The sequence below is a fragment of the Gymnoscopelus braueri genome (assembly GCF_963280865.1).
Source record: "Gymnoscopelus braueri genome assembly, chromosome: 15".
Classification (NCBI taxonomy): Eukaryota; Metazoa; Chordata; class Actinopteri; order Myctophiformes; family Myctophidae; genus Gymnoscopelus; species Gymnoscopelus braueri.
In genome coordinates, this window is record NC_137620.1 from 51,287,959 (window position 1) to 51,314,173 (window position 26,215).

The 26,215-nt window shown below is 40.2% G+C and overlaps 1 protein-coding gene across 2 annotated transcripts in view; it reads right to left on the reverse strand.

Moving 5' to 3' along the window:
• LOC308101955 (protein NLRC3-like) overlaps positions 1-26,215 on the reverse strand; it is a 47,577-nt gene that overhangs the window by 4,818 nt on the left and 16,544 nt on the right. Inside the window, exons 9-14 of one of the 2 annotated variants that reach the window (XM_080451507.1) lie at positions 25,767-25,828; positions 23,769-25,629; positions 17,798-17,992; positions 7,155-7,331; positions 5,391-5,564; positions 5,145-5,312 (exon numbers count right to left, since the gene is read on the reverse strand). In XM_080451507.1, coding sequence (XP_080307633.1) covers positions 5,145-5,312; positions 5,391-5,564; positions 7,155-7,331; positions 17,798-17,992; positions 23,769-25,629; positions 25,767-25,828 — 2,637 coding nt within the window. Of the gene's footprint in view, positions 1-5,144; positions 5,313-5,390; positions 5,565-7,154; positions 7,332-17,797; positions 17,993-23,768; positions 25,630-25,766; positions 25,829-26,215 lie in introns of those variants that run through there. The other variant, XM_080451508.1, reaches the window with a different exon arrangement.

Here is a 26,215-nt window from a genome sequence, read left to right on the forward strand (position 1 = left end):
TTTTGAACAACATGCTTGTTTATTCAGCCCATGACAATGTTGTGCTACTGTAGACATTTAAAGCGACTTTGGGTACTTAAAAGAGCGCTATATAATATATATATATATTCCCACCGCGGGTCGCGGGGCGGGTTGAGCCATAGATTTATATATGGGTTCGCGGGGCGGGTTGAGGCGGGTTGGGTTCCGTGGCGGGTTGGGGCGGGTTGGGTTCCGTGGCGGGTTGGGGCGGGTTGGGTTCCGTGGCGGGTTGGGGCGGGGCGGGTCATGAAAAACCCGACCCGCACATCACTAGCGTGTTATTTAAATGACGCTCGTTTTCAGACGTGAGTGAGTTTTCAAACTTTATTGTCTAATGTTGTTTTAGAGCAGTGATTCTATAACATTTTCATGCCATGAACCCATAATATTTACAAGCTACTTTACAGAAAAAATAAGCCCAAAGTCGCTTATAATTAACAGATTTGGCAACACTGGACTGCACTCGCAGAGCAGCCAGTGCAGCCACAAACACACTCGCTCTCCTCCGAATAATTTTACCTAATTCAATATTGTTGATTCTGATTCTACTGAAATAGGCCAATAACACTCGGATGACTAAGCCATCAATCTGACCGATTTTGAGAATTTAAAGTGGATTATCTTCTCTCATGAAGCTCTGAGAAAGTTCCCCTTTCATGACTTTTCCTAACTATTTGTTTCAAATCATCTCCGTTTTTTTTTCTTTTCTGAAACGTATTATAAATATGAAATAAACCCCATATATACCATCCCAACCGCTATATTTCGGCTAAATTGACCGCTCTCACCCTTTCTCCCCCAGGGAAAAGCAGTTGACACCTTGAGACCCACCGCAGAGCAACGAGTCTATGTTGCCATGTCTGCTTATTATAAGCGACTTTGGGCTTGTTTTTCACGTCTTTCCATTATTATTATTATAATTATATATATAATTACATTATAATGGTAATAATTTTCTACTCCACTACAGCTCAGAGGCAAATCTTGTACTTTTACTCCACTACAATTATTTGAAAACTTTAGTTACTAGTTACTTTGCAGGTATACATATCTTTTCATACTTGTTTAGATTAGAGCTTCATGCATGTCCTTTTGTAAATGATTTTGTATTAGGTAAATATTTATATAGAAAGGTCTAACCAGGGACTGGGGTTGCAAATTAGCCTCGGCTATAAACCCCATTCATGCCTCACTGTTTTCTCAGGGCACAACGACGCATGCAGTAACATTTTCATAGACCTGACTGCTCATTTCTCTCGCAAAATTTGGCAACCCACCTCACTGCAAAGCGGTGGAAAAAGATAGGACCTACAAGCATACAGCTTGTCACGCAGCAACTGTTTTATGCTTGAAGATCAGATATTGTGCGCAGGATTGAGCACATGTGTGAAGCATACCAATGTGTTCGCTACAGATCACGCTGTTTTCTAATGCTGTGCCAACAGATCTGATCTACAAGCATAGGGCTCGTCAGGCAACGACTGTTTTGTGTTTGTAGATCAGATATTTAGTGCAAGAGTAGAGCAGGAATGAGCACATTTGTGGAACATAGCGATGTGTTCACTTGTTGCGCTGACAGGGAGGAGAGGAGACGCTTTTGTAAGCAACGTGGACAGCTGATAGAATGAGAGCTTTACGCTCAGACAATAATGTGAATATTATTATTATGAATAATAATAATATTGGTTTGTCAAGAGATATCCATGTGTTTTGGACAATGGAGATAGTCACGTAATTAGACAGTGGCTTCAGCGTTCATATAGGCTCCATGTTTCACTGAAGAGTTTAATGTGACGCTACAGATCGCGCTGTTTTATACACTTTTTTAATAAAGATTTTACATACAGAATCTGCAGTTACCATTACAAGTTAGCCTATTTTATAATGTTTCTGCCTGCCTACAACAACAACATATGTGAGCTCACTGACTGAGCAGAGTGCAATTGAAATGTTAATAGCTATTTAGAAGACAATGGAACCCCCACTGTGTGGGGGAGAAGGTGTGAGCTCGTCTGGAGCACAGAGGGGAGACAGTGACCAATAGAATAGCCTGATTTGGGATCAAAAAGAGCGTTTTTGATCCCCAAATCAGGCAGTGTGTGGGATAATGAAACCAGTCATGCTAGTGTTAACCAAGAAAACAGAAAATTATAAACGTTATTTTTAATATAATTTTTTTTTTTTACCGCAAATTGTTTTTAACATGAAATCTGTTGTTAATAACTAGTGTGGACACCCTATGGTAATATTTAAAAACAAAAAAAACTATGTATTTTCTTTTTAATCTTGAAAATTGCGAAAATAGCAGATCTGCAAGGTCACAACGCAGCACATTACGACACGTTGTGAGCCTCTACTACTTTCACAGTTTTTCATACAGCCACCAGGATCCAAATCAGCACCAATCATCAATCAGTTGGGCCGAAGACACACCTCCAACCTGAAGACACACCTCCAACCTGAAGACACACCTAGCTACCCGACTAGTTGGGTCTATTTGGGTCTTATAAGTGAGCTCAGGCGAGCGAGTTGCTGTTCCAAACGTTGCGAAGTCCGATTCTGTCTTGACAGACCTTTCTCTGCAGGACACTTTGAGCGATGTGGATGCGTTGGTTTCATTAAAGCTCTGGAAATGACGTGAACGAGTTTGCAGAGGTGGTGACCGGCTTCATAGGAACAATGGTGGATGGTGTAGAACCTAAAGTGAAGGCTTTTCCAAACCAGAAACAATGGATTGTCAAGTCCATCCATGCTGCTCTGAAGGTGCACACTGAAACGTATTTGACTGTATCGATTTTGTAATCGTATTCCTGCCGAAAAAGTGAGGAAAACAGCCTCATCCTAAATATCGGTAAGACAAAGGAGATGATCATGGACTTCTGCACACAGCCAAAGGTCTCACATGCCTCTCCTGATCAACGGAGAGCCAGTGAGGAGAGTGGACAGCTTCAAGTACCTCAGCATGCACATCACGCTGACCTTGAGTATGCACACATAGGCTGCAGCAAAGAAAGTGAGGCAACGCCTGTACCACGTGAGTGAGCTGAAAACATTCAAGGTGTCTCAAAAGATCCAAACATCGTTTCTCACTTAGAGAACAATGTTTCCAGTGAAAAATGGCAACAAAAGTCATCAAGAAAGTCAACACAAAGAACTATATTTTTGGGCAGGATCTCCTTGTTGGTCAGTAGTTATGCACTGATGACACTAGCTGGAGCACTCATCCAATGTCATGTTGACTGTGCATGCACCTCATGGTACTCTGGAACCTCAAAGGCATTAAAAGCTAAACTTCAGACGTAAAAACAAACTGATCAGGTTACTACTAAATCTCACATCTACGACTCACCAAACTCCTGCTCATTATGCTAGGGTGGGATGGCTCAGGGTAGAGGACAGAGTAGAGAAACTTGCAATGGGCCTGGTCTACAAGATACTCAAGGGACCAATGCCCATGTACCTGTCAGGATCTGTCTACTACATTATTATGTTGTATTGTTCCTGTTTTCCTTGTACCTTTATTGTGTACTATTGTTCCTAGTGTTTCCTGTCTGCCCTAGTGTTTGCCAACTGTCTTGTCCCCTGTGATTACTCCTTTCTCCACCTGTGTCCTGTTAGTCTCCCAGCCAATCCCTGTGTTGATTGTCTTTGAGTTCACCTGTGTCTTGTTAGTCCTGTGTCTATTGAAGAACTGTGTTTGTGTGTGCTCTTCACCAGGTTATTAGTTATTGTCATCTGTGAGTATGTCTGTTCCAGTTCTGTCTACATGTCATTAGTTTAGTGTTTCCCAGTATAGCTTAGTTTCCCAGTTTGTCTTTGTGTTTCCAGTTCATTATCTTAATAAATATCCTTTAATTAGACTGCTCTGCCTCTGTCTCGTCGCTTCTGCACTTGGGTCCAACAATCTTGTCTCACTCCGTGACAGTACCTGTCTGATTACTTCAAATGATTGAGTAACGCCCACGGGAACAACACCAGAGGGAAATCCACTGATCTCATTCCCCCCAGATTAGGCACAAACATGGGTATGAATTAATTGTACTATTATGCCAGCAAAATGTGGAATTCCCTACCAACAGCCATCAAAAAGTGTGACTCCCTATCCTCCTTCAAAACCGCCATAAAAGAACACCTGTCTGCAAATTACAACTGGAACTAGACTTCTTCTAGTTGCCAAAATAAATGACCCCCACTGTTTATCTGTAAGTATACTTTTACTGATCCTTATTGATGATCTCTTGCATAGTATTGTAAGTCATTATATGTCTTGATGAATTGAATACACAGAACCACAATGGGAACAAGCCCTCAGGGCTTTTTGTGATATCCTTTTAGCAATATTGTATAACTGTACCTCTGTACTTTTTGCAAACTGTTAATAAGGTATTCAGTCAATCAATTAAGCAGGTGGCATGACCATATGGTAAGGACAGAGCTCATGATTATGATTGCTGTGAGAGGTATGAAGTCAGCTGAACCACAGGGAGCTCTCTACCGTCTCTGCAGGACATTTATGAGAGCAGGTGCTTGAGCAGGACAAACATCATCCTAGCAACAAAGTGTTTGTGATGATGTGAAACGACTGATGCCTTACAGCCAAAGGCTTAAGGCTTAGAGAGGTTTTTTTCCTGGCAGCTGTCAGAGCACTAAATGAGGACACAGACAAAAACCGAAACGTAGGAACAAAAAATAACTTAATGGAACAGACCAGTGACTCTCATTATATGTATATAAATGCCTTCTTTTGCATATTTGATTGAACACTGACACAATTGGATAGATATTGAATTTTCACATTATACCTGCACATGTTGCACTACTAAAATAACAGCTAATGTACCTGTCTATAACAAGAGCCTGACCCTAACTCTGTTTACATTACATCCAGTAATATATCATTACATGTACATTTTTGTATATTTTGTATTATTATTGTTTATACGTCTTTGTTAGCACAACTTTGCGGAACAAGTCCCATCAACTCATCAAATCCCATGTTCCCATTGTATAAATTATTGACAAATAAAATCCTCTTGATTCACTGGCCCACTTTCCCAACCAATGAAACCATTCTAAGGGAAACACTGCACAAACAAACATGGACACAGTCCAGTTCTACTCACCTGAGAGTCTCTAGTCCAAAATGTGGACTCTTGACTACATCAGAGAGTCGCTTCAGCCTGGTTGGTTGGTTGAGGTTCAGGTCTAGCTGTTTCAGATGGGAGGGGTTGAAGGTCAGAGCTGAAGCCAGAGAAGAACAGCCTTCCTCTGTAACCTCACAGCCTGACAAGCTGCAGAGAAATACATATTTAAAAACTGCTGTTGATGTTCAAGTAGAGATCTACACAGAGAGAAAACACATTATTTACCTCAGGATCTGCAGTTTACAATGTGGACTCTTCAATCCAGTAGAAATCACGTTCAGTCCTGAATCGTGCAGGCTGTTAAAACTGAGGTCCAGTTGCTTCAAACGGACAAGATTAGAGCTGAGAGCTGAAGCCAGAACTTCACATCCTGTCTGTGTGATGTTACAGCCAGCAAGTCTGTAATTACAGATTCAATATCTTGATGGACTGTCTGGGTTTTTGAAAGGATCCCTGGCTAATAAGCCTTATGTGCCTTAACAAATCGTGTGCCAGAGGTTTATTAAAATAGGGTACGCTCAGTGCCTGCATATCTTCCATCCACTTACGTTGATATGCTTCGTGCTGTAGAAGCCCCGACGCGGAAGTGCACGTAAACAAAGCGTGCGTGCGAGACGGCGGAGGGTCCCGACTAACGCCTGGAACAATAATATTTCTAACGCAATCCTCCATTGCAGAGTGATCGTCCATCGAAAACGGCTCACTTCCACCACATTAAAAAGAAATGGAGATATTAAGCTTTTAGTCAAGGAGTTAACATCGGAGCGGCCGACCGGAAGCATTTTTGACATGGATCCACATCCGGCCTCTCCTTGGATGATCCCAAAGTTTCGTTAGAGCGCCCCACGTGGGAAAAATATATAATTTAAAAAATGGTCCGGACCGTTTATGGCACTCAATATGTTAAAGGGGGTCGAGGTAGCTTTTCAGATCTGTGTGTACACACACACACACACACACACACACACACACACACACACACACACACACACACACACACACACACACACACACACACACACACACACACACACACACACACACACACACACACACACACACACTCCCCCTCCCCTCTCTGACAGGTCTCAGAGTGATTGCTGTCTTTGATGCATTCATTGATTAGAGAGAGCACTAACGAGTTTGACTCTTTTATCGCCCAATAAATCAACTCAGTTTGAAGTTCAAAGGGATCAAGTTGATGATGACATCATCAACTTGTGACGGGTGCTGCTGACCTCCTTGAGTAAAAGATGAACCGTGTCTAAAATAAATACAATATTTAAGGTGTTTTAAATGTTAGTTACAGAAGGAAGTTATAATGTATAAAGGCATATAAGGCTTATTAGCTAGGGTCCTTTTAAATAGGGATCCAAGGTCTGGAAATAGTAGACAGCCAGGAATAATATGATCTAAATCATCTTTTTTAATTATTCAACAAGCACCAAACAGACAGGAAACTGTAACTACCAATAGGATTTTAGGACCCATTACCAATAGACAGATGAAGACATTACTAACGGATGGTTTTAACAGATTATAACAGATTATTTTGAGAGGTTCTTGATGTACCTTATAATTACAGGTTAGTCACGTAAATGGTCTGTTTTTTTCTAAATATACTGTATAAATAATAAATATATGTATAGCATAAGAGAAGCTGGGACACAATGGTCTTAATGTGACACATTTTGAATTCATATTTGAAATGAATATCAATGTAAATAATATTCCAAACTAAGAGATGATGATGATCTAACTAAGCTTTCAACCTATAATGCGATCAGAGGTGATTAAGTTTTAAATGTTGCATGTCAGCTTGGCTGTACATAGTTACTGTACCTTATTACTAGTCAGTGTGGATTAACATGATATAAACCTTATACACGGTCTTCAAATAAAGATTCAACACAGTTGCATTGTGTATATATAATTATGATCACATTAATAATAAAACAATTGTTGAGAAATTATTGAAAATTGTCTGACCTTAGAGTTTCCAGTCTACAAAGTGGACTCTTCAGTAGATCAGAGATCAGCTCCAGTACTGATGATTCTTGGAGGTTGCTGTAACTCAGGTCCAGTTCTTCTATGTGGGAAGGATTAGAGCCGAGAGCTGAAGCCAGAAGTTCAAATCCTGTCTGGGTGATTTCACAGCCAACAAGTCTGTAATAACAGATTACATATACGATATGAGTTGATCAAAACATATTACACAAAGTTAACTGCCAAGAAAAATAATCAAACTATAGTTGTCTAGACATTTACATAACTTGTTCATATTAAAAATGACCAAGCTCAGGTGCTCGGGTAGCACAGTGGTAATGTGCCTGCTCACCGCCAATTGTGTTCGTATAGACGCTTGACAAAGCCGGATACACCAAGTATCCGGCTTTGATTGAAATTCGGCTTTTGAAATTGGTTGGAGAGGAGTCAGGACTGAGACTGCATTGATAGATATGGTGGACAGAGCTATGGAAGTCTGAGCCACACTGGATAAAGTTATGAAAACGCAGGCTCATCCTCCAGCTCTGTGAGGCGTGATAAGCACTGGCATCTGTTTATTTTTAAAGCTATCTCAGGAATGCTCCCCCCATATATTTGTGATATGTTGGATCAGAACCCTAGTACCCACCAGACCCGTTCGAGTGACTTCCTGACGCTCAAGGTTCCATCTGCGAATACAGAGCTAGGCAAGGCAGCATTCTCTCTTATTGCACGGTGCACTAACAGAGAATGCTGCCTTGCCCGGCTCTCAGATTTTTAGGGACTTCTGAAGCTCATTCCAGGCAGATGGTGCAATGGTTTCCAGCACCTTTGTACCAGACTAACTGTTTTATTAAATTTTCCTGTTCTTTCTTTGAAATGCTGAGTATTTTCTATTCTCTGATTATGAATTAATATTGATGTATGTAAATGTATTCCTGTTGATTATGTTGATTATGTTGTATCTCGGCTACATTGAAAATGAGGGCTTGCCCTCAACTGTACTCCGAGTTGAAATAAAGGTTATGATGAAAGTTCCTGGTTCAGTGGATCTACGATGTCCTCCCCAGCCCGTCCAACCTCTTCCACTGGGGCCTGGCAGATACTCCACTGTGCCCACTCTGCCAGAGAGGAGGATGACTGGAGAACATCTTGAGCTGTTGTCCAAAAGCAAAGGGATATGGGCGCTACCGATAGCATCATGACCAGGTGCTGAGGGTCATCACAGAGGGTCACCTGGGCGAGGGTGTATGATGTTGAAAGAAACCAAACACCTGATCACCCCAGGATACATCACTCGTGATGTGTCTAAGTTGCACCAGGGTGTTAGAACTTATGCTAAGGGAGCATTCCTCATCACACCATCATTGACGGAACAAAGAAGAATAAAGTTAATGTCTTATAGAATGGCCAAGACAAAGTCCTGACTTTAAGTTGTTCTGTACAGCAGAATGGAATAAAAGACCTCCAAGCCCATGTACAGGATTGATCGTCAGTTACCAGAAATGTTTAGTTGTAGTTATTGTTGCACAAGGGGGTCACACCACTTACTGAAAGTAAAGGTTCACATACTTTTATCACACACAGATATGTAATAATGGATTATTTTCCTCAACTAGATCTTCAGGCCGCTACACGGCGCAAATCACGTTAGGGGCCCCTGGTGTGGCTATTGTGATGCCAGACCCCTAATCAATGTTGGTGCCAAGTTTAGTGCGGATCAGAGGAACAGTGCGCTGCACACCCTCCACCCACCCTCTAGGCAATTTGAATATAGACACCCACCTCAGTTTGTGTGGTCAAGATGAAAGAACCGAGGACGAAAACTCAAGTCCCGTTTCAGTCATTAGTTTTAGTCAAACAAATACAATAAAATAATGTATTTAAACTAATTTAATTAGGTCATTACAGGTATTGGATTTAAGATAAGACTGTGCTAACAGTATTATCATAAAATATATCCCATTTTTAAGATTCAAATTAGAGCATAACACAATAAAACTTGTGTTACAACACATCATTCACACACAATACTGCATGTTCAGAAAATAGCATAGCCTGTCTAGACTAACAAACAAACAAATAATAAAGAAAAACATCTTAATAGTTGTTTTCAACAGCAAAGACATCCCTTTGGACAGCAGAAACATAGCTGCTTGCAACACCCTACCCCAAAGACAAAACAACAGTTTTAACCAACCCCAAAGACAAAACAACAGTTTTAACCAACCCCAAAGACAAAACAACAGTTCTAACCAACCCCAAAGACAAAACAACAGTTCTAACCCTAACCCCAAAGACAAAACAACAGTTCTAACCCTAACCCCAAAGACAAAACAACAGTTCTAACCCTAACCCCAAAGACAAAACAACAGTTCTAACCCTAACCCCAAAGACAAAACAACAGTTCTAACCCTAACCCCAAAGACAAAACAACAGGCCAAACATCATCATCAGATTTGTGAGTAGAAAACATTAAATTGAGGTGCTACAGATGGGAAGATTGAAGGACACAGGTGTATATGTAAATGAGCATCTCACAGGTGTATATGTAAATGAGCATCTCACAAAGAGAAATGGTGAAATTGCAAGACAGGCTAGAATCCTGCGAAAGGCAAATGGAATCAAGGACACTTGGACAAGGAACTGTAAGGTAATGATACGGCTGAATGATGAACGGGCCAAAGTAATAACCGTCAGAGACATAAAAGAACTTGATCAATATAAATGAAAATAACAAATGCTTAGACAAAGTGGTGGACTAGGGAAGGTCATATGTTCTTTGTGTTTTCTTTTGTACTTTGGGTGGGTTGTGAAATGTTTGTGATAAATCTGACATGAGACAATGTGTGAAAACACAGATTTAAAGTCTTTTGACTTTCAAGACCACAAACTTTATGAGTTAGACAATGACATTGATCCAGAGATCAACTTCTACCAGAACTTTGATCTGAATTGTGAATATTATTCTGAAGATAAGTTCAATTCAAAAGTGAAAATGGTTTTCAGTGATTCATTTCAATAGTAGGAGTCTCTACAGTCATTTCTCAAAAATTAAAAAGTACCTTCAAAAGTTTAAAAATAAGTTTAGTGTAGTAGCAATTTCTGAGACTTGGTTGAGAAGTGACAAAGAACTTCAAGGGGGATTAGAGGGCTATGAAATGTTTTGGTAAAACAGGGTCAACAAAAGGGCAGGGGGTGTTGCCCTGTTTGTGGAGTCTGATTTTAAGTGTAAAGTTATTGAAAACATGACAACGGTTATTGACAATTTGATGGAATGTGTAACCATTGAAATCAACGTTGAAAGATCCAAAAATATATTAATTAGTTGCATTTACAGAACACCAGGGTTGTGTATTGATCAATTTAATAAGAAGATTTCTGAATTATATGAAATGCATAAGGACAAGGTGATTTTTGTTTGTGGCGACTTCAATATTGATTTGATGAAATCTAATGAACATACAAAAACCAAAGAATTTGTTGATAATATGTTTAGTCTGAGTTTCTATCCTTTAATTGTAAAACCTAGCAGAATAACAAAGGACAGTGCAACACTAATTGACAATATTTTTACAAATGTAATGGATGAGAAGATAATAAGTGGACTATTAGTGACTGATGTAAGTGATCATTTGCCTGTCTTTGCTGTGCTAGAAATGAAGAATAAATTAAAACTAAGAACAAAAGAAGCAATACTGGCACTTAAGGCAGACCTTTTGAGTCATGATTGGCAGGAGGTTTATGTAGAGGATACCAATGAGGCATACAATGCATTTTTGGGTAAATTTTTGTCATATTACGACCGACATTGGCCAGGTTTCCCAAACGAAAATGAGCTCATTCGCAGCCTAGAAGCTGCGTAAGAGCCTCCACGCACATGCGCAGTAGCAACCCCGCCACGATCTATCTTCATTAGTGGCAGCTGTGTGTGCTCTACGTGGCATCTAAACTGGCTTCAGGAGGCACCATCGTCGTAGGTTCTCATTACGTGTGTGCTAAAACTACATTCGCGAGACAGCATAGACGTAAAGACCTCCTGGACGAAGTCTACGTAAAGCCGACGTAAACTACGTAGTGCTGTCTGCCGCTACACTGCAGTTTAAACACCCTTTGCGAAAGTGAAATGGATCATAAAAATACCAGAGCCAACTGTCAGATGTCCTGAAGCAGTCCACTCCAAATACAACTTTTGAATAATATATTTATGAATGAAATTACAGTGGTGAGTTGACATCTGCAAGTTAAATAAAACACTAAAGTGTCCCCATTATGCAAGTAAATTAAATATACTTAAAATACCAAAAGTAAAGGTATGCAGAATGTCCCATTTCCCAAATTTAATATGTATTAAAATATTTTGAAAATAGCAGATCTACAAGCTTGTGAAGCGTTGTGAGCTTGTAGATCTGCTAGTTTCAAAAGATTTTTTAGCCATTCATAAAAATGTTGAGCGCAACAGCTGTCACTTTGTGAGAGGAACTGGGGACTTTCATCATAACGTTTAACTATAAAACTTCGAAATTTAGGAAACATGTTTAGCTCAGCATCATTTATATACCTTTAATTAACTTGCCATATGCTTAATATTTTTATCAGACGATCGGATCATCCGTGAGAGTACAATTTGTAAACTTCGGGTTCATGCATAAAGGACTAAGCAGCGTAGCCCTGGTTCAGAGCGTTAGTGTGTTCCCTCTAACGCCCTGGAAGACCCCTCGCTCTGCGCTTGTACAAGGAATTCCGCTGCCCTGCGAGTGCTCAAGAGTAGTAAAAATAAACAAAACCATTTCGCTACTCACCAAAGCAAAGGCTGTTTTGTGTTGTTGAAAGTCTATTCTCGGAGGTGGGAAGCCTCTCAGCACCCCAACTACTCTGTAAAATACACTTTTTGGGCAGCAAATAAAATATGTCAGCGAGACGGAAATTATTTTTATTTACTCCACAGTGCCCTCTACAGATCTGTAGGATTGAACTTACCATTAACCAAAATCTGTAGAGGGCACTGTGGAGTAAATAAAAATAATTTCCGTCTCGCTGACATATTTTATTTTCTGCCCAAAAAGTGTATTTTACAGAGTAGGTGGGGTGCTGAGAGGCTTCCCACCTCCGAGAATAGACTTTCAACAACACAAAACGAGAAAGGGCGTGCAAAAGACCTGGCTATCGAGCTCAGGCTTATTAGCATGACTGGTAACGTGTCGTGCTGGCGAGTGGGAGTTTCGGGTTCAATCCCAGCTCACTGCTTCCCTATATATGCATGGATCCGGTGTTTATAAATTCTAGCAAATTCCGATCATCTCATAAGAGGTGACAGAGCCAACTGTCAGATGTCCTGAAGCAGTCCACTCTAAATACAACGTTTGAATATATTTATGCATTAAATTACATCTACAAGCTTAAGAGGCGTTGTGAGCTTGCAATCTGCTATTTAAAAAAATATATTTATACATATTAAACTTGGGAAATGGGACATTCTGCGTCCTTTTTTAAAAATATATATTTAGGGGCTTTTTTGCCTTTATTTGGACAGGACAATAGACTGACAGGAAAAGGGGAGAGAGACACAGTAAAGGTCGTCGGTACTAGAGTCGAACCCGCGACAGCTATCTTGATGGATTCCCAAATTGTGTGACATGCGCCTAGACCGCTAGGCTAGTGGACGACCCATACTGAACGCTGTGACTTTTGGTAAAAACATTTTTTTCCATATACATTTATATCTTGCAGACGTCAGCTGTCACTTTGTGAGGGGAACTGGGGTCTTACGTCCTTTAGTTAACTTGGCTTGCTTAATATTTTTATCAGATGATCAGATCAGAGATCATTCGTGAGAGTACAGTACAATTTGTAAACTTCGGGTTCATGCATAGAGGACACTCACCCTACCCAAAAAAAAAAAGATCTGCAAGCTGTCGTTACGCACCGGCCCGGCCGCAATATATATATATATATATATATATATATATATATATATATATATATATATATATATATATATATATATATATATATATATGTGTATATATATATATATACATATACATATACATATATAAATTAAATGTGTGTGAGTGTGAGTGTGAGTGTGTGTGTGTGTGTGTGTGTGTGTGTGTGTGTGTGTGTGTGTGTGTGGTCGGTCGGTCGGTCTTTTCATGGATCTATTTCGCTACGATCGGTGTTACTACCGCCCCAGGGCGCTAGTAACAAACTGCTTCGTAGGAGAGCACTGCAGGGCTACGCCTCTCGCAGAAGTAGGAGGAGAGTAGGATACGCCATTCTATCTCCCAAATGTAGTTTTAGCAGACACGTAACGCCGTGGATGTGGGAAGCGATTGCACGTTGGGCACAACCAGCTGCTACTAATCAGGGTTGCCAGATCTGATGGACAGTTTCCAGCTCAAGCACAACTTAAAACCAGCCCAATTCAATAAACAGCCCTCCTTAATTCGGTTATTTCTTTAATTATGCGTAGTCTGGTGACATGATCGAGGCTAATAATAACCCGCCAAATATGTTCATTTTAAATTTTAATTTGATTTAATTTAATAATTACATTTGGGCTTGTTTTTAACTTAACAAGCCCAAATTTGATGTGCCCGTCCAAGGCTATTTATTCCAGCCCAATGAGTTTTGTTAAAATAGCCCAATCTGGCAACACTGCTACTAATGAGGGTTCACCGAGTCTCAGCTGTGTAGGAGGCTCTTACGCAAGCTGCGGAGGCAACGCATGAGCTGAAATCTACGTGCCTGCTAGGGTACTGCGCAGATTGTGTGGACACACGTAAGACCCGTCGTAGAACCTGCGCAGATGCTCAACGCAGCATCTCTACGAATCTCTTTGGGAAACGCGGCCATTGTCCATTGAAGGAGTGCAGACAAAATCCTAAAAAGAGGGTGAAACCATGGCTTACCAAGGGTTTGGAAAAGGCTTGCACTAAGAAAAATAGGCTCTACAGGGAATTTATCAAACATCGAACAAAGGATAAGGAGGACAAGTACAAAAACTATAAAAACAGATTGACATGTATTATGAGATCACAAAAAAAAGTACTATAATCAGATGTTGCAAATGCATAAAAATAATATTAAAGCTACCTGGGGTGTGCTTAATGACTTGATTAAAAAGTCTGGTAAAAAGGACTTTCCAACATACTTTGAAAAAAATGACAATTCAATTATTCAAAATATAGAGGAAATTGTTAATGAGTTTAATGAGTATTTTGTAAATGTAGGCCCACATTTGGCTAAGGAAATTTACCTCCCTACGGAGGAGGAAAAATATTTGGATTCACCTACAAACAGCAACTCAATGTTCCTTGGTGGAGTTTGTGAGAGTGATGTGCTAGAAGTGGTTAGAAAGTTTAAGAATAAAAAAATCTACTGATAGTAATACTATTGACATGTCAACTATAAAAGAAGTCTTTGACTGTGTCCTCAAACCATTCACTTATATATGTAACAAGTCCTTTTTAACTGGTATTTTTCCTGATGAAACGAAAATGGCCAAGGTGATTCCAATTTTTAAAAGTGGTGACATACATACTATATCAAATTACAGACCTATATCATTGCTATCTCAATTTTCAAAAATACTCGAAAAATTATTTGTAAATAGACTTGATGGCATTATTGAGAAATATGGATTATTGAGTGACCATCAATATGGTTTTATGAGCAATAGATCAACATCTTTAGCAGTGATAGATTTTGTGGAAAATATATCAACAGCAATTGATGAAAAAAACTTCAATAGGTGTATTCATTGACTTAGGTAAAGCGTTTGACACAATTGATCATTCCCTGCTTTTACAAAAAATGGAACGGTATGGAATAAGAGGTGTCACTCATCATTGGTTAAGAAGTTATCTAAATAATAGATCTCAATATGTAAACATTAATAACACAGAATCACATCTCAGGAGAGTAACATGTGGCGTTCCACAGGGTTCCGTTTTAGTTATTTATACTTTATTTAAATGACATTTTTACAGTATCAAATATTTTGAAAATTGTTACGTTTGCTGATGATACTAATTTACTTTGTTCAGGGGAGGACATGAAAGAATGATTGAAAACAGTAGAAACGGAATTGATAAAGTTAAAGAAATGGTTTGATAGGAATAAGTTGTCACTTAATGAAAACAAAACTACATTTATGGTATTTGGTGGTGTTCCTACTGACTGTGAAATTAAACTTAATTTAAATGGAACCGAAATTGAAAGAGTATATGAAACAAAATTCTTAGGTGTGATTATAGATCACAAACTCTGTTGGAAGCCACATATTCAATATATCAAAGGTAGCTGTTGAATAAAAAATGTTTGCATATATTGTATTTTTCACTTGTTGTGCCTTATATGTCATACTGTGTTGAGGTCTGGGGGAATGTATATAAAACAAATATAGATTCTATTATTAAAATACAGAAAAGAGCTATTAGAATAATAAACAAAGCTAGTTACCTTGAATCGACAAATCCATTATTCATAAAGTCCAGCACATTAAAATGTGTAGATATGATGTACATAAAAACCTTGGAAATTATTTTTCGTGCTAAGTGTAAAAGCCGACCAGTTTGTATTCAATGTCTTTTTGAACCAAGAAAAGGAAAGTATAATTTAAGAGGGTTATGTATTTTTAAAACACGTAAAGAAGCAAGAACTAATGTTAAAGCTAGATGTGTTTCAATTGTGGGAGTTAAATTATGGAATAGCCTTAGTGATGGGTTTATGTTGTGTACATCTCAGGGGAGATTTAAAAAAGCCTTAAAAAGTCAAATTATTCAGGAGTAGTTTTGAGTAAAACATATTCTTTCTTTTTTTGGGCAGTATATTTTAAGATTGTTTTAATATTCAAATATATTTTGTTTTTAAGTATTGTAAAGGATAGGCAATGAATAAGCATTTTTGCTTCAGCCTATTCCTTTTTCGGTTAGGGTTTGATTTTGGATTTTGTGTGTGAGATGACTTTGAACATTCTTTGTTTTGTTTTTTGTAAAGTCCACACAATTGTTTTGATTTGTTGTGAGAAAAAAAAAAGACAGGAATAAACCATTCATTCATTCATTCAATAACCCCATGACTGATATCCTGTATTATTAGCTTTCTGATCTTTCTTTCTAAGCAATGGCCAAAATTATAATGTATCCATTTAGAATTAGTGACCACCAGTTCAATAGACAGGTTGGCGCCATCTTGAGAGGGTTTCAGATATTCCTTTCAATGGTGTGACGCCACGTTCTCGTACTGTACTGGTCCTCAAAGTGGGGTCCGGGGACCCAAAGATGTCCGTGAGGGGGTTTCAGGGGGTCCCCAGTGTATCCACTTGAGCCCTATACACATAGGCTATTTGAAAATAGCAGATCTATAAGTTCACAATGTGTCACATCGTGATGCATTGTGAACTTGTAGATCTGCCATTTATAAAAAATCTGTGAAATGTGAAAACATTTGAATATTTTTGAAAAAAGAATACGATACTGAGTTCTCTGTCCTGGTTGGATAAATTTGGAAATGAAACTGAAACTGAAACGAAAATGCATTTTCTGTTTTATAAAGAGCTGGAGAGACAAGGAGACTCCTTTTACTGAACAAACACTCTATAGCAATGAGTACTATCAGAATATAGAGCTATTTAACAATTATTTTAACCAACGCAAATCACTTACCCTACCTTTAAACAATGATTTCATATTATGACCTTGTGTAAAAGCGCAGTTTGATAGATAAATGTTATGTGTTAAAACCAAGACAGATTGTGTGATCCATTGTGCTGACTGAGAAGGACCCCAAGAAGCCTTTTGTTTCTAAAAACCTGTTTGTGAGTCAGTGGTCAAGAAGGAGGACTGGGAGGAGAACCTACGTCAAATGTCTGTCTGTATAAAGTGCAATGTTGTTGTGATTTAAGTACACTCTGTGGATTGGCAGGTGTCACGTCTGTGGAAATAAAAGCATTTCTGTGGACAAACCCTCTTTCAAACTGGATCCTTGTTCTTCTTGCACTCAGGGAATAGTTATGGAATAGTGTTTTTCTTGTCTGATCAAATGGGACCATATACGACAATAAATATATATATATATACGACATAATAAATGATAAAACAGTCCTGGGCCGCTGGCGTAGCAGTCCCTAGGCTCCAATGTAGCCTGACAGCGCATCGCGGGTTCAAATCCTGATCCCGACAGCCTTTGCTGCGTGTCACTCCCCATCTCTCTCTCCCCATTTCCTGTCTACCTACTGTACTATACGTCATTGGTTCTCATTGGTTCCCCCCCCCCAGGGGTCCTTTGGGGGGGGGGGGGGGGGGTTACCAGATCTAAATAGCAGATTTACAAGCTCATAGCGTGGCACTCGGTGCCGCGCTATGAGCTTGTAGATCTGCTATTTAGATATCTATGATCTTGTAGATCTACTATGATCTTGTAGATCTGCTATTTTTGAAAAATCCTTGGCACAAAATATTTTTTAGATGGGGGGTCTGCAGCCAAATACACACAATATCATTTTGAGGGTCCTTGACATGAAAACGTTTTAGAACCGCAATAAATAAAGGCATGAAAAGCACCAAAAAATATATAAGAAACAATATTATAATAATAATAAATTGTAAAATATAACAATAATGGTGGTAAATTAATCTGACCTTAGAATCTGCAGTCTGCAATGTGGACTCTTCAGTCCAGCAGAGAGAATCTCCATGAATGGATCCTCCAGTTCGCTCCCACTGATGTCCAGTTCTGTTAGATGTGAAGGATTAGAGCTGAGAGCTGAAGACACAACTTCCCAGTGTGTCTGGTTGAGGTTCCCAAAGCCAGAGAGGTTACTACAGCCAGCAAGTCTGTAAAGATGAAATGTAAAATCAGAAATGATCAAACAGATTAGTCCACATTTACTGTCAATGAAGTTAACTCTAAGAGATTTTCTATCTAGTAAGAAATGTTGCACATATGGTAAGGTAGAGCGCCACCATGTGGTCAGGTGACCCTATTCTAATGAACATTCAACCAAAATAGCAGATCTACAAGCTCATAGGATGTCACAACACAGAACATTGTGAGCTTACATAAACATATCATAAACGACATATTTTGAAAATAATATATATAAATAAAGACTGTTCTCCTTCATGCTCCCCAGAGGATGACACCAACTGATTATAGTGACAAAATAGTATTTCCTGTAGCGCCACCATTAGGTCAAAATGTTCAGTGTCAAACAACATGTCTAAATGTACTGGTCAGATCGTCATGAAACTTGTTGATCACATTCATTCTCCCCACAGGATTAAACCTACTGCTTTTACTGACCCCATGACCTCTACTCTAGCGCCACCTTTAGACCAAAATGTTCACTTTCACACATGATGTGTGAAAATGTAATGTGAGGATTGTCATGAAACGTATGGAGAACATTGATGCTCCCTGGAGAATGAACTCTACTTAAGTGACCCAACAACCTTTCATCTAGCGCCACCCTTTGGGCAAAAGAACTATATCATATTTTGTTTAAAATGTTAATTCTTTATCCTAAGTCAAATTAAAGCTGTTGCTGTTGGTGTAACGGACCCGACGACATCAAGACTTTTATTTTGAAGGCTCTAACCGGAACACGGAAGCCAGGGCGGCTGGCTACCTGAAAGGGGGCTATTTAAACCAGCTCAGTGACAGCATGGAGGGAGGAAATGTTTGTTACGGACGGCACGGAAGGAAAGACTGCACATAGACTGCATGTCTACTAATGGACCTGAAAGGATGGTCAAGGAAGGACGGAAGGTTACACAACTCTGCCATTAGCGCCTAGCTGGAAGGGGAAAAAGGTGTTATTTTAGTGTAACTGTTTTCTTGGTACTGTTGTCACTGTGGATGCTTCATTGAGTTTTATTGGTTTCTTATGGTTGTTTATGTATGCTCTGTCTAATGTATGGGATAATGTATTCTTAATGATTAGGAGAATATATTAATTTTAGATATGTTTTCCCAGGTTTATTGATGCAATGATGTTTATGAATTGACTTTTGATGCATGTATTGTATGTTTTCTGTCACGAAATAAAAATGGTAAACTCATCAGTCGATCTTCAACTCCTTCATGTCCAGCTGGGTCCGCTACAGTGAAAACTTTACCCATCATCACTACATCTACCAAACTTCACCCAAAGGGCCTGCTGTCTACACCTACAATACAATGGACTTCTCTCACTCAGTGGCATCTGAGCTCAACTTCTACTACATCAAACCTGTTTCATGGATCTGGTGAACAGTTACATGGACACTAATGGTACAGCTACATGACAGAACATTATACAACAAGGTCGGGAAACAAAAAATTGTGAATATAACTATGATTGTTTTTCTCTTTTTCTAAAGGATTGTTTAATTTTCAGATGTTAATAATTTCTAAGGTCTTTATTGTTGAATTTGCAATACAGTTATAAAAGGTAATATTATTTACTGTATTACATTTATTGAAGGTCTTTATTTAGTTAACTAAGCTCATATCTGTTAACATTATTGTTTGCTAAATCTAAGGCAGAATGCCAGATATTACTAGCATGATGGTTAATGAGTCAGATGACTATATAGACTCAGGGGTTTAGCAAAAAGTAAAAGAGCTTCTCTACTTATATGACCAGTGGAGGGTCATTGTACGTATTATAAGAAAGCAGTTAAAGTCCAACTTTGTTGAGGGTAACCCAGGACTTCTCCTTGACTCATTAGTGAAGAGTGAGAATATCGTGAAACTCTATTCTGAGATCAGAAAACTCATCACACCAGATGACTATGTACGAAGACGAGTAGATACGTGTGAATTTATCTCAAAGGATCTTTTTGAAATTGTTAATGATCGTATGGTGGACGGAAAGTTTTATGGACTAGAAGTGCATGATAATTCTCATGAACTGCTTAGCTGTGATCCTTACTCTAATTCCTCATCTGAGGCAGAGCTCACCGCAAGGAAAGCAGAGGATAATGCACGGCTAGAGCAAGAGGAGCAGCAGAAGAGACTCCTGGACCAGCAGGAGGAACTCCTGGTTGTCATAGAGGAGCAACACGAGGAGATCCACCAGAAATGGCCAGGCCCGGGTGCTCTGGAAGAAAAAGGCATCAAGAAACACCTGGAGGTGATGGAGGGAGCAGCAGCAGTGAAGACCAAAGACCAAGCCCATTAGGGTGCAGCTGGCCTGGGCTCAGATCCCAAGGCACCTGGGGATTCAGTTGGCGCTGATGCTCCGCAGGTCGGAGGGGCCGAACCAGCTGTCCCTCAAAATCAAGCCCAGGCTGTTGTTGGGAGTCCAGAGGGCCAGGCTCCTAAAGCAGTGGCTCTGGTGGCTTACAAGCAGTGGTGTAAATGGCGTTGCACGCTTGGGAACGGCGTTCCCATAGCAACCGTTGCGGGGGAACGGTGTGAACACGTGTGGGAACGCTCTTCAGAGTGTCCAACTTTTTTTTTTTTTTTTTTTTTAATAATCGCTTATGAGGTTTAGCACCGTTTTCCTAAATCGTCCATAAGTCTTACGGCACTTGAATGCATCACTCCAGGGCTGAGCCGTGGGTGTGTCAACTAAGAATTACATCATAGCCTGCGACACACGTTTCGGCACGGCGCCAGCCAGCCATGTAAACAAACCGGTGGGTGTGTGGTTCACTGATACGCTATGGATTCTAAAGGCAAAAAAAGAAAGATAGCTGAGGAAAACAGAGGATTTAACAGTTCGTGGACAGAGGCATTTGCTTTCATTGCCACTTCAGATGGATTTCCTGAATGTTTGCTCTGCAATGAAAAGTCATCAAGTAAGTCCTGTGGTGCGCGCTGATCCTGCTCAGTGTTGCCATGTCTGATTACTATAAGCGACTTTGGGCTTGTTTTCCTGTAAAGTCGCTTGTAAATATTCAGTTGCTGGTTGCTTTTCTTTTGTCTTGTTTCTGAAATGTAGTTGCTTATTTGGGCTTGCTTTCAAGATTATTTTTGAAAATAGCTGATTTGATAGGGCTCAAGTGGTGAAACTGGTCGCTTCTTTTGGGCTTGTTTTCATAGATCTTGTCGCTTGTTTCTCTCACAGAATCTGGCAACACTGATCCTGCTGCGTGGAATATTTTGACAACATTAAAATGAATGCTCATTTACTATTTGCAAGTAACTAGTAATTTTTATAGGCTAATATACACTTTATATGGCTAATATGCCTATGCTGCCTTCATTATAAGGCTTAAATATTGTTTGCGGCTCCAGACATATTTTGTATGATTTGTTTTGGTCCAAAATGGCTCTTTAAACATCTAGGGTTGCCGACCCCTGCCCTAACCTAACCCTAACCCTAAAACTGAAATAAAGTAAAAGAAGAAGCACTTTGAAACTGAAGATGATGGCCAATGTTGATGATAATTGATAACAAAATGTGTATATATATATATATATATATATATATATATATATATATATATATATATATATATATATATATTAAAACAATTAAATAAGCCCCCCCTGCAACGTTTCCTTTTTGCCACACATATACACTTCATGGAGTAAATTTTTTTGTACCGAATTAACCGAATTAAAGTAATAAAAAACGGAAATAAAAGGGGAATAACCGTGAAAAACCGCGAAATAAAAGGGGAATAACCGCGAAAAACCGCTGCACGCGTGCATGTGTGACCAGTAGGGTTCCCAAAGCGAATCCAGGCCATTTACACCACTGCTTACAAGGACACCAAGGAAGACGCCCCGGCTGTTGTGGTAGCTGCAGTAGAGTCGGAACGGGGGGCTAGAGGAGTGCCACTGCAACAAGGACAATCAGACAAAGCAAAGGCATCCCTGCCTAAACACCAGGAGGGAAACCTGATCATCAAGGTGGGAGAAGCACTCCAGGTGGGAGAACAATGGTACAGGTCATCGTTACCTTGTCTAAGAATTTTAAATGCGTCTGGGGTCACGTGATTTTGATGTGTAAATCATTTGTAATTTTTACTGTTTTTAAAATCACTGTATGATTTGGTGAGAGTGTAACGGACCCGACGACGTCAAGACTTTTATTTTGAAGGCTCTAACCGGAACACGGAAGCCAGGGTGGCTGGCTACCTGAAAGGGGGCTATTTAAACCAGCTCAGTGACAGCATGGAGGGAGGAAATGTTTGTTACGGACGGCACGGAAGGAAAGACTGCACATAGACTGCATGTCTACTAATGGACCTGAAAGGATGGTCAAGGAAGGACGGAAGGTTACACAACTCTGCCATTAGCGCCTAGCTGGAAGGGGAAAAAGGTGTTATTTTTGTGTAACTGTTTTCTTGGTACTGTTGTCACTGTGGATGCTTTCTTATGGTTGTTTATGTATGTTCTGTCTAATGTATGGGATAATGTATTCTTAATGATTAGGAGTTTATATGAATTTTAGAACCTTTTCCCAGGTTTATTGATGCAATGATGTTTATGAATTGACTTTTGATGCATGTATTGTATGTTTTCTGTTCCTAGTTTTCACGTTGAGACACAAAATAAAAATGGTAAACTCATTCAGTCGATCTTCAACTCCTTCATGTCCAGCTGGGTCCGCTACAGTTGGTTACAATACAGTGAAACATAATATTTATTTGTATTTATTGTTCCATTTTAGAGAGCTAGGTTATAAAGCCTGATTTATAATTGGTTGCAGGGCAGTAACGAGCACCTCAAAACTGTGAGCTTGTAGATCGGCTTCCTGACATGTTACTTATTTTACTTTATTTTACTTTTTAGCTGAACTAGTGAGACTGCTGGTGTAACTAGCAGGGCTTTTAGACTCTTAGTCTTCTGGTCTTTAGTCATACATAAACACAATACCATCAGTCACTATTTGAGACCCAGACAGGATTTGAGACGTAGTTATTACTGGATCTTTTACATTAGTGGTTCTCAAACATTTTCATGTCAAGAAAATGTATTTAGCCTCAGACCCATCTGAACATATGTTGTGCAGGAGACCAGCATAAGAGAAGATCATGTGTTGTTAAAAATGGAGAAGAGGGGAGAAAGAGGAGAGGAGAGGAGAGGAGAGGAGAGGAGAGGAGAGGAGAGGAGAGGAGAGGAGAAGGAGTTCCCCTGGAACTCCTCAAGGACCCTCTCCTGTCCTCTCCCCTCCCCCCTCCACCCGTCTCCTCTCCACCCCTCTCCCCTCCTCCCCTCCCCTCTCCTCTCCTCATCTTTTTTGCCAAAAAGAAGGAAAGATGCCTAAGTATTAGCCAGAGCTCTGATCAATAGTCTGTGGCAAGTTTGGAGGCAAGTGGAGAGATCCTGTGCTGACCAACTCCGGACGTACTTCTCGCACGTACTTCTCAATTATAAATAAAGTAAGTAAGCCTTGCCGAGCCCTGAGGCCCAGAGAGCAGGAGCCTATCTCCTGTTTCCTTAGCGTGAGGCAGCTTGATGTACAAGTACACCTCCTGGACATGACGCTGGTATGTCGCAGGGACTTACCCCCATCCAACCCTTGTCCTTCAATTATAGTCCTTCTCAATTATAGTAGTAGGATAATAATAATGATAGTAATAATAGTAATAATAATAATAGTTATAGTGTAGTGGTGTGAAGATAGATTGACTCTGTTCTAGTAAGTTTTCTATTCACATGAATACTAACCGAGCCTTTCTGCTGTTCCTCACAGCTGGGATCAGTCTCTGTCGCCCCTCCAAAGATGTGTTGTATGTGTCCAGGTACAACTCATCCAGAACCTCCTCTGACATCTGCAGCATGAAGGCCAGAGCTGAACACTGGGACTCAGACAGTTCTGTCTTTGATCTGTCCTCTGACTTCAGGTACTGTTGGATCTCCTGAAATACTGAGTGGTCATTGATCTCCATCAAACAGTGGAAGATGTTGATAATTCTCTCAGGAGAGTAATCTTCAGTGGTCATCTTCTTCAGGTTGTCGATGGTTCTCTGGCAGCACTCGGGACTGTTATCTGTCTGACCCAGCAGGCCTCCTAACAGACTCTGGTTGGACTCCAGGGATAGGCCATGAAGGAAGCGGACAAAGAGGTCCAGGTGGCCATTTTTACTCTTCAGGGCTTTAGCCATTGCTCCATACAGGAAGATATCCAGGGTCATTTCTTCTTCTTCTTCTTCTTCTTCTTCTTCTTCTTCTTCTTCTTCTTCTTCTTCTTCTTCTTCTTCTTCTTCTTCTTCTTCTTCTTCTTCTTCTTCTTCCAGGAATGTCTTCAGTACCTTCATGTTCTTCTGTGTGAAACAGTGGAACAGGTAAACTGCAGCCAGAAACTCCTGGATGCTCAGATGAACAAAGCTGTAGACCATTGTCTGGAAGCTCACACACTCTTCTTTGAAGATCTCTGTGCACACTCCTGAGTACAGCGAGGCTTCTTTCACATCAAGACCACACTCTTCCAGGTCTTCTTGGTAGAACATGATGCTACCTTTCTGCAGATGTTCGAACGCCAGCCTGCCCAGCTTCAGAAGAACTTCCCTCTCCGTCTCCATGAGCTGCTGTTGATTACCCTCATGTGTCTCGTCATACTTCAGCTTCTTCCTGTTTGTCTGGACGAACAGGAAGTGGCTATACATCGCAGTCAGGGTCTTGGGCAGCTGTCCTGTCTCGTCTGTCTTCAACATGTCCTCCAGAACGGTAGCAGTGATAGAACAGAAGACTGGGATGTGACACATGATGTGGAGGCTCTTTGATGTCTTCATGTGTGAGATGATCGTGCTGGCCAGCTTCTCATCACTGAATCTCTTCCTGAAGAACTCCTCCTTCTGGGGGTCTGTGAACCCTCGTACTTCTGTCACCATGTCAATACATGCAGGAGGGATCTGATTGGCTGCTGCAGGTCTGGTAGTTATCCAGAGGAGAGCTGAGGGGAGCAGGTTCCCCTTGATGAGGTTTGTCAACAGGACGTCCACTGATGATGTCACTGTGACATCACAAACAATGTCATTGTTGTGGAAGTTCATTGAAATCCTGCTTTCATCCAGACCATCAAAGATGAAGCCAACCTTCCAGACAGCAAGCTGCTCTGCTGTGACCTTCTTTAATGTTGGGTGGAAAACATGGATCAGTGTGAGAAGACTGTGCTGCTCATCTCTGACCAAGTTCAGCTCCCGGAATGAAAAGGGAACGAGGAGAATGACATCTTGATTTTCCAAACCCTTTGCCCAGTCCAGAGTGAACTTACGCACAGAGAATGTTTTTCCGATGCCAGCGATGCCTTTGGTCAGAACTCTTCTGATGGGTTTGTCTCTGCCAAGGAGGAGGGGCTTAAAGATGTCACAGCAGTTGATCGGTGTGTCATGGAGGGTCTTCATCTTGGAAGTTGTCTCAAGCTGCCAGACCTCATGTTGGTTATTAACCCCTTCACTCTCTCCCACTGTGACGTAGAGCTCTGTGTAGATGCTGCTGAGGGAGGGCACTTCAGTGACGTATGTCACACGATCAAGTCTGTTCAAACCGATCTTATAATCCTTTAAATCCTCCTGCAGACTGACAACTGCTATGAGAAGACAATTTAAACATTCAACATTCATAACTTTACATCCTTACAGCTATGTATGCACATTATTAATTCAATGCCCTCCAGACTATGTCTTCTGCCATTTAGGCATCTCAGTAAAAATGTTAAAGTCTTACTTTGTCCACTTCTGGTTTGACTGGATGTCTTCAGTCCAGCTGTGATCAGAGAAGTCCTCTCTCTGTGGAGAAGGAGATATGACTATTATGACTATGTAATACACTTATATGACTTGTGGGCAGTGTTGGGCAGTAACGAGTTACTTAATAATATATTACTGTAATATAACGAGTATTGTAACGTATTACTCTGCAAAATCTGTAATATTATTACATATTAATCATCCAAATAACGCTGCGTTACTCGTTACAATGAACGTGATTTGTTTTTGTTTCTGACCGAGATAAAAGCTCTCTCTCTCTTCTCCCTGTATCGGTCTATGAGCAGCACTGTGGTGTGTCTGTGTCCATCAGACATGTTACAGATCATAGACTGTATGGGTCTGTGTGTCTATCAGACATGTTACAGATCATAGACTGTATGGATCTGTGTGTTCATCAGACATGTT